Source organism: Ochotona princeps, chromosome 3, assembly GCF_030435755.1.
Source record: "Ochotona princeps isolate mOchPri1 chromosome 3, mOchPri1.hap1, whole genome shotgun sequence".
Taxonomy (NCBI): Eukaryota; Metazoa; Chordata; class Mammalia; order Lagomorpha; family Ochotonidae; genus Ochotona; species Ochotona princeps.
In genome coordinates, this window is record NC_080834.1 from 117,880,499 (window position 1) to 117,894,698 (window position 14,200).

At 41.6% G+C, this 14,200-nt stretch overlaps 1 protein-coding gene across 1 annotated transcript in view; it reads left to right on the forward strand.

Moving 5' to 3' along the window:
• The window catches only part of LOC131479844 (contactin-associated protein-like 5), a 556,228-nt gene that overhangs the window by 288,821 nt on the left and 253,207 nt on the right, over positions 1–14,200 (forward strand). Inside the window, exon 8 of the mRNA XM_058661311.1 lies at positions 8,146–8,410. Coding sequence (XP_058517294.1) covers positions 8,146–8,410 — 265 coding nt within the window. The remainder of the gene's footprint in view (positions 1–8,145; positions 8,411–14,200) is intronic.

A 14,200-nucleotide genomic window follows, 5' to 3' on the forward strand; every position in this document is an offset into this window, starting at 1 on the left:
ATGCCTCTCAAATGAAAGCCCGGGGAGCACACATGCTCTGCTTGAAGGCTTCGTTTGGCAGAAACAGCATGTTTCCTCCTGGAGTATTGATGTCAGGTCTTTTGTTTCCTTAACTTCTCCAAATGCACTCTGACCTTCTTCCCAGTGCTTCTTTCCTCTCTGTCCACCCAAATCCTTCCTCCAACTGTATCCCATCCTATTTAACTTGGAAGGTCAAATCAAAAGCTCCTTTAAGCTGCCCTGATGCAAAGCTTCATTTTAGTTTCCCAGCATTAGACTCTGTCCTGTGACTCCAATCTCACGGCTCTCCCAGCTATGTGCCTGCCCTCTTTTGATCCAACTCCTCTGCTATAGGACCAATTCTGGCTTACATGGATTGATGTGGAAGAAATGCCTTTAAAAAGGAAATAGCCTTTGTCCCCTAACACACACACACACACACACACACACACACACACACACACACAATCTTTGTTTGGCCTCTCACTGGCCCTGAGTTTGTGAACCAAGAAGCTTCCAGACATACAGGGAAGCATGTCTGATATGACTGATATGATATGATATGATATGATATGATATGATATGATATGACATGACATGACATGACATGATATGATGATATAGTATGACTGATACTATGACTGATCAGTCCTGGGAGTTTTCAGACAAATCAACTTAGAAATCATTATACACATTGGAAAAATCAAGAACTCAATTTGAAGTTTTTCCTACAGATTAGATGAATTTGAGACATTTCCCTGGCTTGCTAATGCTTGTTTGGCTTTGGTTGATGCCTTATGATTGAAGCTTTGTACTCCTGTCTGTATTGTACTCACAAGGGTGTTGTGATGTCTGGACAATGATTAAACACAAAATAAATACCCCCAATGGAAATTCTTTATAAACAATAACTCAGTACAATAGTATAACCCTTGGAAGTGGCATATTTGAAAAACTCCCAAAGCACTCAGTGTAAGCAGAACTTCAAGCTGATTTTGCCATATTCCCAAGGCAGTTTGGAAATCGGATTTTTGGTACAATAAGACAGCCACTGTGACTCTCAGTACTTAAGGTGTACCAGAATTTCACTGTGACTGAATTTAAGGTGCTCTGATAAGAGAATATTCAGCACCTTTTCCTTGATGACCAATGCCATCCTTCCTCTAACCCAACCTTGGTCACCAGATCCATCTTACTTGGATCAAATCTAGCCACAGCACATCTTGGTATGTAACTTCTAGCTTTTTATTCAACAGACTGAATGATTCACTATAGCTGTTTTATTCATCCCACATGACATGAGCCTAAATCTGGGTCATTGCCAAGCTGTTGAGTTGTGAATAAATATGGAAAGAAAATTCTAGCAGAGAGTCAGGGAGCAGTGGCAAACAGCTGGAGGAGAATGAGCCATAGTCCAGATACTACTTGGACACTGCTCACTTGGATTTGTAGATTCTTGATTTTCAGATGGCCATTTTTAGACCAGATGATAACTTTCTAGGAGTATTCCACAAATTAGCTAAATGGCTTACATCAGCAATAAAAGGAAATAGTAGGTGTCCTTGGGTTGTAATAAGTGTACATTACCTTGAAAATGTAACACCACTAGTCCACGTTTGCGAGAAAGAAAATGCCAGCAACTGAAGACTACCTACCTGTAGTTCATCGATGAATTCTTGCTGTAGCCATAACCTACAATCGCTGCAACCAACACCAGGTTAGCTAGAGAGTGTGTGGATGATTTTCAGACACACAAGGCAAAGGAAGCATGCAAAGGGGCAATTCAGGTATGGCTGCCTTTAGCTGCCAGGTCTGAAATGTGCCTTTATGCATTAGTGATGTCAGGAAGCTGTGAAGTGAGTTCAAAGTAAAACTTTTTTTAATGTCTCTCCTCTCATTTCTAGTAAACATATTTTTTCTAGTAAACATATTTTTTCTCTGAATTGTGACAAGAAGACCCGATTCAATACCCGTAACCAGAGAAAACACAGCAGAGTCTAAGTTGAAGGATACATGACAATTCCTAGGATTTGCAGCACTTAGGCAAAGTATAATAGTGCAAAAAAAAAATTTAACCGATTTCCCATCTGGATTCAAAAATTGCTTTCTTTTGAAATTAAGGGTTTTTCTTGTTTTTAAGTAACTATGTGTTAATATTCTGTATATTGTTCTATACCATGTGGTAATTTGTTCAATTAAAATTTTTCTGTGTTTCCTAACTGACCTAAATAACAAAACATAAAGCATCTCAGGGATGGTTGCTGTATTTTCTGTTACCTTTATTTCATTGAATTACTTTAACGACTTCAGTCTTAAAGGAGATTTAATCTAAAGCTTTAGAGAAATTGCTTACGTCTTTTACGTTCATAGGGGTTTAAACCTCTGACAACTCTATTATATTGTAAGCTTGAAAATTGAGTCTGGGATCTTGAGTCCTGCAGCTAGACCCTTGAACTACTTAATTAGGGGAAATAGGAGCAGCCTGTTCTCTGTATTATACAGGGCTAAATATCTAAAAGCCTTTAAGTTCCAGGTTACCACCCCCCTGAGGAAATCCACATTCTTCCTGGGACACTTAGGTCAACCCTTGGAAGAATGTCCTTCTGATTCTCTTTTAGAGCATGAAGCAGCCAGCATGGTCATCACTCCATATTCCTAACAGCAGTTAGGGCCCCTTCTACTTGGAACAGGGTGCCACATGATAGATGGGATAACAGGTACTCAGGGTCGTGTCCCTACTGGAATGAGGAAAGAAGGAACACAAGCCTTTAAATATGTGCAAGATGCTTGCTCCTCCCCAAAAGTGTTGTCAGTCAGACGTACCCCACCCTTCTGTGTTTCTAGTTTATTATTAGAAACAGGGAAGAGGTTTTCTAATCACACAATGTCAGTGTCTTATTATGTTAGCAAAAGTTAGACAGGGTTACGGTTCTGGTCTTCTTAATAGTTTTGTCCATGACCTCTTGTTGATTTCCAGATACATACCCAGATTGTGCTTTAAAAATATCCACTTCAAACATTGTCTCTCGCCTTTCTTCCCTGCCTTCTTCCTGGCCACTAAGGTTGGACATTTCTTTAATGAATCGGACTTGTTTCATGGTTGAACATGTGTGCTCAATAAACCATCTTGCTCATGCCTTTTAGCTGCTTTTAAATGCAAGTTGCAAGATCAGAGAGGAGAACAAGGTTAAGAGGCGATTCATCATAGCAGTGACCAGGGTACCAGCAAGGGACCCAGCAGGTGTGTCCCTGCCTGCTGACACTGTAGATGGAATCTATTCAAGCTGCTTCCAGAAATCCATAATAAAAGAATCCATCTCTGTGCCCACCCCTTACCTGCTAAGAGAAGGGCTCTGGGGAGGGTTTGCTTTCAGAAAGCTCCACAACAGATGGAATTCTGCTCATGACTACCACATCCACGTTCAAGACTGAGCAGGAAGTGCTTGGATCTGGAAGTAATGGAAACAAGGGAAATAAAAAATTACAGAGTTGCTACACTACTTCAACATGATTCTCCTCCAAGGTAGGATGACTTTCTTTTCTTTCCGTTCACTTTTTAATCTCTGAAGCAGCACTGACTCTACTTTCCTGACTTAGTCACAACATACACCCTCATGGAGTGGGAAGTTGTGCACTAATTATGAACGTGACATATATGCAATGGCTACAGAAGGCAAAACATCTAAGCCACATTTGTGCAACGGACTTACAGCCTGTGCCTAGGACACTGTTGTACGGTGTCTGAGAAAAGCTAGCAGGAGTTTGGAAACTTTGAATGAACCAAATATTGAGAGGAATGGAGATGCTCTGAGGAATGGGGCTCTTTCTCCCGTAGCAATGAGGAATGGACACTGAAGAAACCGAGGGATGAGTTACATAAGGCAGAAATCTGTGGACTTTGGCCAAGTCTGTTTCGACAAAATGCTGAAGCAGATTGTCTCCTGGGGTTCCTTTTCTCAATGAAGGGTGGCCATTCCATTAAGACTTTTAAGAAGGACCCAAAAGTCAAAAATGGCATGGTTGTAAATGATTACCTAAACCTTGATGATTTAAAAAAATATATCACCTTTACACCCAGATAGTGTTTATCTTTTTCCACCCCACCTTGGTAGATGGGGCTGGCATTGACGGTCTTCAGCACTGTACAGCCTTCTGCTGGCAAGGAGCACAGCTGAGATGGGAAGCAGAAGTAGCAATCACACACACCAGGCATAGTGTGGGAGCTGAGCTCTGAACTACATTCTTCTGGAAAGTTGGGTCAGACTTGATTTGGAAGGGACTCCTCAGTTACTCTCTTGCTATTCATTTTTTAATTTATCATGAGAAAACAAAGACCTGTACTGAAATAAAATTCGGACCGCTTCAGAGATGCAAGGGCAAAGATGACCTGGAAAAGAGAGAACGGAATTAAGACACAGGAAAGAGGAACATGACTCTCAGTGACCCAGGACACTGCAGGGTATCTAAGGGTCAGGAAAGGGCACAGAACACACCCAGTGTAGTTTGAGGCAACCCTGCTCCCTGTTGATTAAGATGTTGGTTACCACTCCCAGGCTTTTCTTAAACACTGAGAATTTCTGAAGGCATTTGTTGGAAATTCCTGCTCTAGAGGTCCAAACCAAGGTTATCTTAGCTTCTGAGCCTCCTGTAAAGTTAACCTCCATAAATAATGCAAAGCAGGGACACTGAGAAATGGCATAAATAAATTGAATAGTGAAGAACATCAGCTCCTAGAACTGACCTGAGCCCATTTTTCATCACTGTTTCCCAGCAGCACACACAAGAGTGCTCAGAGGGCTGAACCTTGAGTATTGAATCAGGAAATAAATGGGGGAGGGTTATGATCAAATATGCTTTTTTAAAAAGATATTTATTTTATTGGAAAGTCAGATACACAAAGAGAAGGAGAGACAGAGATGATTTTCTGTCCACTGATTCATTTCCCAGGTAGCTGAAATGGCCACAGCTGAGTAGATATGTAGCCAGGAGTCAGGAGTTTCTTCTGGGTTTCCAAAATGGTTGTAGGATCCCATGGCCTTGGACCATCCTCTATTAATTTCCCAGGCCACAAGTAAGGAACTGGATGGGAAGTAGGGCTGCCTGGATTAGAACCTGCACCCATATGGGATCCTGGTGCATGAAAGGCAAGGACTTTAAAGGCTAGGCTACCACCCCAGGCCTGATCATATATGCTTTTAAAATCTGTCATCTTTCCTCACTACTTCCCAACTATTCCCCTTCAAATTTGGGTACTGAACTTTTGCCATTGAAACAGTTTAGAGTGATCTCTAAAAGTAAAAAATAATAGTTTACAACTATATATTAACCTTTCCATAGGGATTTTGTAATTTTGCTTCTTCCAAATGGCAGCTATGCCACAACTGATAAACTATCAGTGTGTGTGAGTGTGTGTGTGGGAGGGATATGTGTACAATCTAATTATAGTTATATCATCTGCTAAGCATGCGGGCTCTTACTGGCTCTTAGAATTGCAAGTCAGGGAACACATATTCTAGTGGGAGGGAGGCCATTTTTGACAAATAAATATTGTGTGACACATCACAAGTTCATACTATGATCATTTCAGCACAAGATAGGGTTGGTTGCAAATGCAGTTGATTGAGGTTTAAGCATGGGAACACCCAGGGCAGAGGAAGGAGCTATCAGGAGTGGTGGCCAACCCTAAAGGCTCTGCACCACACAATTGTGAGACTGTCTTCCGTTATCACTATGAGGAAGACCACTTTTTCTAAACCAACTGGTACCCCCTTAAAGTGAAGAGAATAAGCCGAGGCATTGCTGTGCAGAGTTCATGGCATGTGCTTATAAAGGCTGAGCGTGCTGCCTGACACAGTAGGCAATGTAAACTGAAAGCGATTTCTTGATGGACGTGCAGGGTTCCACCCTTTAACACATTCAGTGACTTCTGGAGCTCTGCCTTAACGAAAAAAAAAAAGTCTGAATCACCACAACAAAAAATTTATGAAAGAATATGCTCTTGGAAGCCTGACTGATGATTAACTGTTGGTAGGAGTTGTTTTTGGTAATACAGGACCCTTAGGAAAGAGACATAAGGGATGCTTTTCTGTGAGAGGGGTTTCTGTAATCACATCTAGGATTAAAGCCATGTTGGGCATTTTTACCTCTGTATCTGACCACTGCAAGGGAAAGCTGAATCCAGGTAGTCATTTCTTTGATAATCATTTAAATTTTTTTTTTTTTTTTTGTAAAAGGCTGAGAGAAAGCTCATTCTTTTCCCACATGCTTGTAACATCTAGGAATCAGAGAAGTCCAAAATGCCAGGAGTCACAGACTTTCAGCTTGTTCTCTCATGAGTGACAAGAACTCAATGACTTGAGCCATCATCGCTGCCTTTGAGGATCCACATTTGCAGCTATTGGAATTATGAGCAGAGAGGGAACATGGATCCAGGCATTGGGATACAGGAATGTGGGCATCCTAATTGATTGGTACTTCCCGTTCTCTTCCTCCTCTTTATTCTTTTCAACATTACTCAAGAGGGAAGAAGAGATACAGTGATGGAGAGACACTCTTATGTGCTGGTCCTTCTCCAAGTGCTTTCAACAGACGGAGCTGAGTCAGGGCCAAAATCAGGATGCAGGAGCCAGGATTTCAGCATTGGCGTTTCCTGTCATGAAACCCATCTGTTAAATCATCCCTAGGGTCCCTTAGGGTCTGCAATGGTAGGAAGCTGCGTTGGGGACATGGAGCTGGTTTTTGCATACAGATACTCTGATGGGGGAACAGACATCTAGACCATCAGGACAAACTTCCGTCCCTCAGGCAGCCAGGTGAGGGTGCCTAGGGTAGAATCCCTGACATGTTCACATACATGATGTTGGCTGCTGCAGCAGCTGAAAAGGGCAGGGCCAGGGTGCTGTGTAAAGGCTGCGTTCAGTAGCTTTGACAGGAGACAGTCACAGCGACTTGGATGTGCTCACCTGAACCAACTCACTGCGTGGCTGTGAACATGAATGCTTGGAACCTGAAGGTGACAAATGGGAGGAATGGGAAATACAGAGTTTTCAATTGGAATTCTAAATGATTTTTGTGATAGGACGTATTCACAATGCTGCATGCGTTTCAGGCTTTCTCCTAATTCATGTGTGGGAAGTGAACCAAACACATGGCTCTGTGAACATTAATTTCCTGTAACCTCCAAATACAAATATCTACTGCAGTTTTTCTCTAATCAACTTGGAGAAATTTGCTTATGCTGCAGATAATGGTCTTCCTCTTCTCGTTTCTGCCGTGTACACATTTCACATGCCCCAAGTTCAGGCTTTTTGTCCACTCTCCGCTGTTGTCACTGTTAATACCTTCAGCAAATCACAAGGGCAGCTTGTGATCCTTCAAAGTGCCCTGACTTAGAAGGAAAACTGCATAGGCAGCATCAGAGTGTTCTGACTTCCAGTTACCAATTCACCTTTCCAGCCTCTCCTCTTTCTCTGGCCCTTCGTGACCTACTTACTGCTTGCAAGAAAAAAGTGCCTCCAGGACTCCAGGGATGCCACTGTGTTAGTTTCTGCAGGCTGTTGCTCACACCCTGCCCCTTGTAAAAATGCCCTCGACAGCTCACTGCCATCCCTCACCTGTTGTCATTCCATCTAAGGATCATGTGCTGTTAAACTTTTCCTTGTTTGGTTCTTACGCCAGGTTTCCATGGGAGCTGGACTCTAGTTTTTGTTCGTTTGTTTGTAGCACATCTCAGTGTGTAACAAAGTTGTTCCACAAGCATCTTTGTAAAAACCACCACAAACATGTGGCTGGCAGGCCATGTGGATTTGTGCAATGAGTGAGTGCAACTATTTTTCCATCTGAGGTCCCCTTGAAAACGCTCCCATTCCCTTGCTGCCATATCAGATATCCTCTGTGCACACAGCACTGAATCCTTCACCCAGGACAAAATGGTCTCAGAAGTGTCTCTAAGCAAAGCTTGTGCTTTGTGACTTCAACATCTTTTAGCTGGATGTGAAATGTTCATGAATTTTAGCTCAGCTCCAGGTGGCTGTTTATATCAGCTATCAGAGTACAGAATAATAATAATAGTGATAATAATAATATTTATTATAATAATAAGTCCTGGCTTTTCTGTTTGATTTTTTTTGTTTGTTTGTTTCACAGGGCAATATCACTTTTTCCTGCTCTGAACCATCCATCGTTCCCATCACATTTGTCAACTCCAACAGCAGTTACTTGCTGCTGCCCGGCACCCCACGAATCAATGGGCTCTCAGTGAGTTTTCAGTTTCGAACATGGAATGAGGACGGGGTGCTTCTGTCCACAGAGCTGTCTGAGGGTTCGGGGACCCTGCTGCTGAGCCTGGAGGGCGGCATCCTGAGGCTCCTCATCCAGAAAACCACCCAGCATGTCGCAGAAATCCTCACAGGTATGTGTGCTGACTCCGGCCAAGAGGGCTTCTTGTTCAACCACATTAAGAAAGAAGGCTGTCACTGATACACACAAAGGCTGGCTCTAAGGTTCATGGAAAGGCCCAGTATTTGTACAGCTGCTCCAGTCTATAGAGGCAGCACTATTGTTCTTGTCAGGAAAAACTTTTTCTTAAGTGAAATTCACATTAGGTATGTGAACTTCAACTGCTGGCCTAATTTCCTTACCCCTTCAACATCCTCATTAAAGAAGTGGCGATAAGAATTCCTGAGCCTGGTGCAGTAGCCTGGTGGCTAAAGTCCTCACCTTACATGCACCAGGATCCCATACAGGTGCCAGTTCTAACCCCGGCATTCCTGCTTCCCATCCATCTCCCTGTTTGTGGCCTGGGAAAGCAATCAAGGACAGCCCAAAATCTTGAGTTTCTGCACGTGCATGGGAGACCCAGAAGAGCATCCTGGCTCCTGGTGTCAGCTCAGCTCAGCTCCGGCTGTTGCGGCCACTTGGGGAGTGAATCAATGGATGGGAGATCTTCCTCTCTGTCTCTTCCCCTCTCTGTGTATCTGACTTTTCAATAAAAATACATAAATCTTTAAAAAATTATTGATTAGGAATATTTAGTGTAGCAGTGTTCACTGACAGAGCACTCAGGTATGTGTGCCCCTCTAGACTGGATCTGAAGTGATTGGAATTCTCACTGCCCTCACTCATAGCAGGGAATGTTTTCTAGTTGGTAGGTGATGAAGCGAAGCAACAGAAATGGCTCCCACAATGACATGTTTCTGAAAGACAGAGCTAATTTTTTTTCACAACTCTCAATTCAATTTCAAGGAAAAAATGAAAAAAGTGTCAAGAAGCATATTGTAGCGACTGACATGGCCCAAAGTGTTGAACCGCAGCATGTGATGCCATATAAGTTACTGTGAAAACCCAGAAGTTTCATGTCACTTCCAACTCTTTGTTAATGAGTCTGGCAAAGTAGCAGGAGATAGTTCAAGAGTCACGGTCCCTGTCACCCACAGAAGTTTGAATGGTCTCCTGGTTTCATGTTGGCCTAGATTTTTCAACCATTTGGAGAGTGAACAAGCACTTGGAATCTCTCTCTCTCTTTCTGTGTCTCTGACTTTCAAATAGGTAAACAAATCTATAAAAAGATATATCTTTATTTAAAGTATACATTCAAACATATACTTAGAATACATATATGTGTTTTGAAATAATTTATAAGCAATACTATATATTGCATCTGGATATAGCAGAACATTTTAAGATGTATATGTGTGTTTATTTAGTTACTTAAAAGACAGAAAAGCAAAAACTTATGTCACAAATGGCTACAACATGCAGGGCTTGGCTAGCCAGAAGTCAGAATCAGGACCCCACACAGAGGTTCCACAAAGATGACAGTGTTCCCATACCTGTAATCTCCTCTGCCTTCCCAGGGAAATTAACAGGGAGCTGAATGGGAAGGAGAGTAACTGGGACTTAAACTGGTGTTCCAGTAGGAGATGTCAGTGTTGCAAGAGGCATGTTGACCTGCTGCAACACAACACCAGCCCCAAGACTGCCTTTGGTTTTGTTTGGCTTTTAATGATCTGGAAATGGCTGATATTTTGGAAGCTCTATTTATACTTATGGTAATGTACTATAGACATTAATTTGTACCAACATGCCAGAACCTGCACTAGGGACTGAGGCATGATGATCAACCCATGGATCGTTTGAGATCCCGCCCTGAATGAATCTTCCTCAGGTTTCATTCTGCTGTGTACCCAGGGCCAACATCAATCATGAAGGACTAGACTGCCTGATTTTCCTTACATTTAAGAACCCTTCCTTTCTTCCTGAATTGTGAGAGTATAATCAATCAGATAAAAGGAAATTCATAAATAGTAAAAAATATATATAGCTTGATAGTGAAGGCCATGGAATATTCTTAATGTCAATAAGGGAGATGAAGGGCGAGTTGGATATCTGAGAAATGCAGGAGTGGCTCAAGCTGAGAATCAGAAAAATAAACTTGAAGGCAGCCTTTCTTCTGTCCTGTTTAAATATATCAGCTTTTGCTCATGCAAATATGAGCGCAGTAATTGCCAATGGCTATATACTACAGGACACTAAAAGTTTTGATTGCTGACACCTTACCCCAGTTTCTGTTGGTGAGGATTTTAGCGGTCACTTGGGTATGTGATTCTTACTCAAACCTCGCTTGACCTAAAGTGCAGTCATCGATGGGGCGTCCTGCAGGGAGCTCTGCTTCTGAGCTAAAACTCAGAGTTGCAAGTGGGGCCAGGACATCCACTGCCAATCTCATCCTCATGGTCTCTCTAGAAAGCAGCCTGCAGAAAGTGACACGGAACACCCAACAGAAAACAAAAACAAAAACAGCCCTTGAAAACAGTACTGTTGGAGGCAGTGGCTCAATATTCTCCTGTCAGTTTATTCATTCCAAGTGGAAGATGAAGTCAACTTTATGTTCATATAGAAAGGATTGTATACAGACATGGATATCATCAAATGTGGATCAATAGGTCATGTTCGAGATGGCCTGTTCCAGGAAATTAAAAACTGGGGATAGATATTTGCATTGTGGTTAAGACTTCATTTCAGCTGCTCACATTCCCTAATAGAATGCTAGAGTCTGAGTTTGGCCTTGTTACTAGCTCCAGATTCCTACACTTCACACTCAGGGAGGTTGCAGGTGAAGGCTGAAGGTGTTAGGTGTGTGCTGCCCACTTGAGGGACCTGGGCTGACTTTCTCAAGCTCAGCTGCTGTCATCATTTATGTAAGGAATCAGTGGGCTGAGATCATTCCTTCACTCTGTCTCTGTCTCTGCTATTCCAATGCAATAAATAAGGAGGGCAATGACAGCCATTAAAGCAGATTAAGATGTCTCAAATTCTCAGATATCTTAAGTAGCTATTTAACAAATTCCCTTTTCTTCCATTCTGACCTAAGATCTAAAGGTAGAAGGGCTTCATTCTAAGAAGTCACAAAAGCTGAGAGTGAATTTGTACAGTCAGTGGAGTTTTATAAAACTCAATCGATTTCTAGTCATGGTGGTAAGTTAACCACTCCGAATTATATTTTCATATTCAGAGTTATAAAAGTTAAACAACAGAGATGCCTGGCACTTTCTTCCTTACTTCTAGGGCTTCATCTTGTGTGCATGATTTTCATGGGGAGAAGGAGGAGGAAATTTACTGTTTTCTGAGTTGGCAATCTCAGAGAAATACTCAAACAGCCTTAAAATAGAAGATATCTGAATTGAGTTGTTCTGGAGATAACGTGTCATAAAAATAAACTGTATGTTTTTTGAATCAGAAAATGTTCATCCTAAAGTTGCTTATTTGAGCTCTCAAGTCCATGGTGGTTACAATATATCCCATTGCTGCCCAATACAAAGTGAATATTCACTTTTATTTTTAAAATAATACAAATATAAGGGTTATTAAAAACAAACAGTGCTTGAGAAGAAAGTGCTACAGTTGTATATACCATAGGCTATTTAGGAAAATATGCTATTTGAGATTTAAAGGTAGGTCTTCCCAAAGCATTTTTTCTGTTAACCTTATTTCTGCAACTAAATGCCAGACACAGCCACTCACAGAGCAGGTTATTTCGGTACACAGATTTGGAAGTTCAAAGCCCATCACTGGAGATTCCTCTCACTGTGTGTCTGATGAACACAGTGCATGGGGAAGTGCCTGCAGAGAGAAATCACCTGGAAATCCAGGAAGCTGATGTATGGGGTGAAAACTCAATCGTGTGTGTGTGTATGTGTGTGTGTGTGTGTGTGTGTGTGTGTGTGTGTGTGTGATCTCTCTCGCCCTGTAGAACATCCAGAATACATTCACAGGGACATACTCTGAGAATCTCACCAATCTACTTCCCCACCACACACCATGAGCTGATTGTGTTTCTACCATCTCAGCACCATTGATTTATGGCTTTGGGGACTAAATGTCTGCATGAGCTGGGGAGCCAAGTCTATTGAGCCAACAGCATCGGGTTAGTTGGGATTCATACAAGAAGAGAAGGCCATTGACTTTCTGGTCTAACCTCAGCAAAGGCTGTCTACAGAATATTTTAAAGCAAGTGATGCATATCTATCAACATACACTCTACACAAAATATTTACTGAGTATCTAGTATATACTTTTTTCATATTTTTTTTATAGCTCAAGGCAGATTCCTTAGTAGGACTGTCTTCAATGGACCAAGGCTACTAACTGACGTGAGGTCAGTCTTAGGAATCTGTTTTACAAGACCTTGCCCTACCGTGCAGGGCCATTTACATTCTACTCATACCTAGTGCTCTTCACCCCATGTGGAGATGTGGGACTGGCCTTGGAATAGGGAACACCTTCCAGGAGCCTTGTACTGCACTGCCTTTACAGGAAACCAAAATCCACTTTGGTAGTTTACATGGAAGAAAAATTCGGGAATGTTTAGTGCTGTTCAAGAAAGTTTGAAACTAATTTTTTTAATTTCTCCTTTGTATTGCTGTCCTAATAATTTATATGGGGGCATTTCTAAATGTTCATGAAAAATGAAATGAAAATATAAGTTCTTACAGTAACAGGACACTTTCGGAGTCCATGCAGACTTCACTACAGTACACATCTCACATGAAACTTTGGGTGAATGTTCTTTCGCTTGGATTGCAGATGCTCTTTGCAACAAAAATCTTGTACTTTAATTTCATTTTTAAGTACTTTTGAAGTTCCTTCTCCTGTGTTAGTCTATTAGGAGGGCCAGAACAAACACTGTAGATTTTACTTACAGTTCTGGGAGAATAAAGACTGAAGTAAGAATATTGGCAAAACTGATATTCTCTGGCACCTCTCTGGGTTAAAGCCGGCCATCTTCTCCTGATGCCCTCAACTGTTCCCTTCCATGTGTGACTTTGTCTCAATTTCCTATTCTCTAAAAAGTAGTGTGTCCTAAAAAAAATTACTTCTTCATCTCTCAAAATGCCACTGTATTTTTTTAGGTAATGGAGGTTAAATTTTCAACACATGATTTTGGAAGGGCATTCACCTCATAGTTACATATATTGGCTATCTTCCCATAAGATTGGCTGTCCAGGGTCTTTTTCTCCACCATACAGTACAGAACTAAATACCTGGTTACCTGTTGTTATCCATTGCATTTGTGGAAGGCTCAGTGAGACACCTGCTTCCCAGAGGGCCTCAGTGACTGCCTTCAGGCCTTTCAATCCAGAGGGTTCTCATCTGTGGACCTACATACATAGAATCAACTAATTGGAGGTCATTTTTTTAATTTAATCTATGCTGAACATGGACATCCTTCTTTCTTTGTATTATAAAACCAAATAAATACTATTGTTTGTATTTACATAGAATATCGTTTAGTTATGTTAGCTATTGCAATTAATCCAGATTATTGGCAACTGGTATACTGTTTTAAATAAAGAACTTAAGCATCCATGGGATTGTCTCCAAAGGGTACAGGGCAACTGTGCTTGTTGCTTGAATTAGTGGCTTACTGAATGAAGGAACCAGTGGAATTGACCTTCATTCCTCTCAGAAGAACTCAATTCTAGATTAGAAGTGGTTTTTAACAATGTTGGTTTTATGACAATCATATGCAGCCTGTGCTGTAGAACATGTCACACACAAGAATGAACTATTCTGAGGGAAAGTTCTAACATGATTGAAAAGGCTATAAGGTCTCCAGAGCTGGGGAGAAGGCCTGAAGAGCCTTGTCACCCAGGAGGGAAGTGTTCACCATCATAATCCTGGCAGTCAGATGTGTACAGTC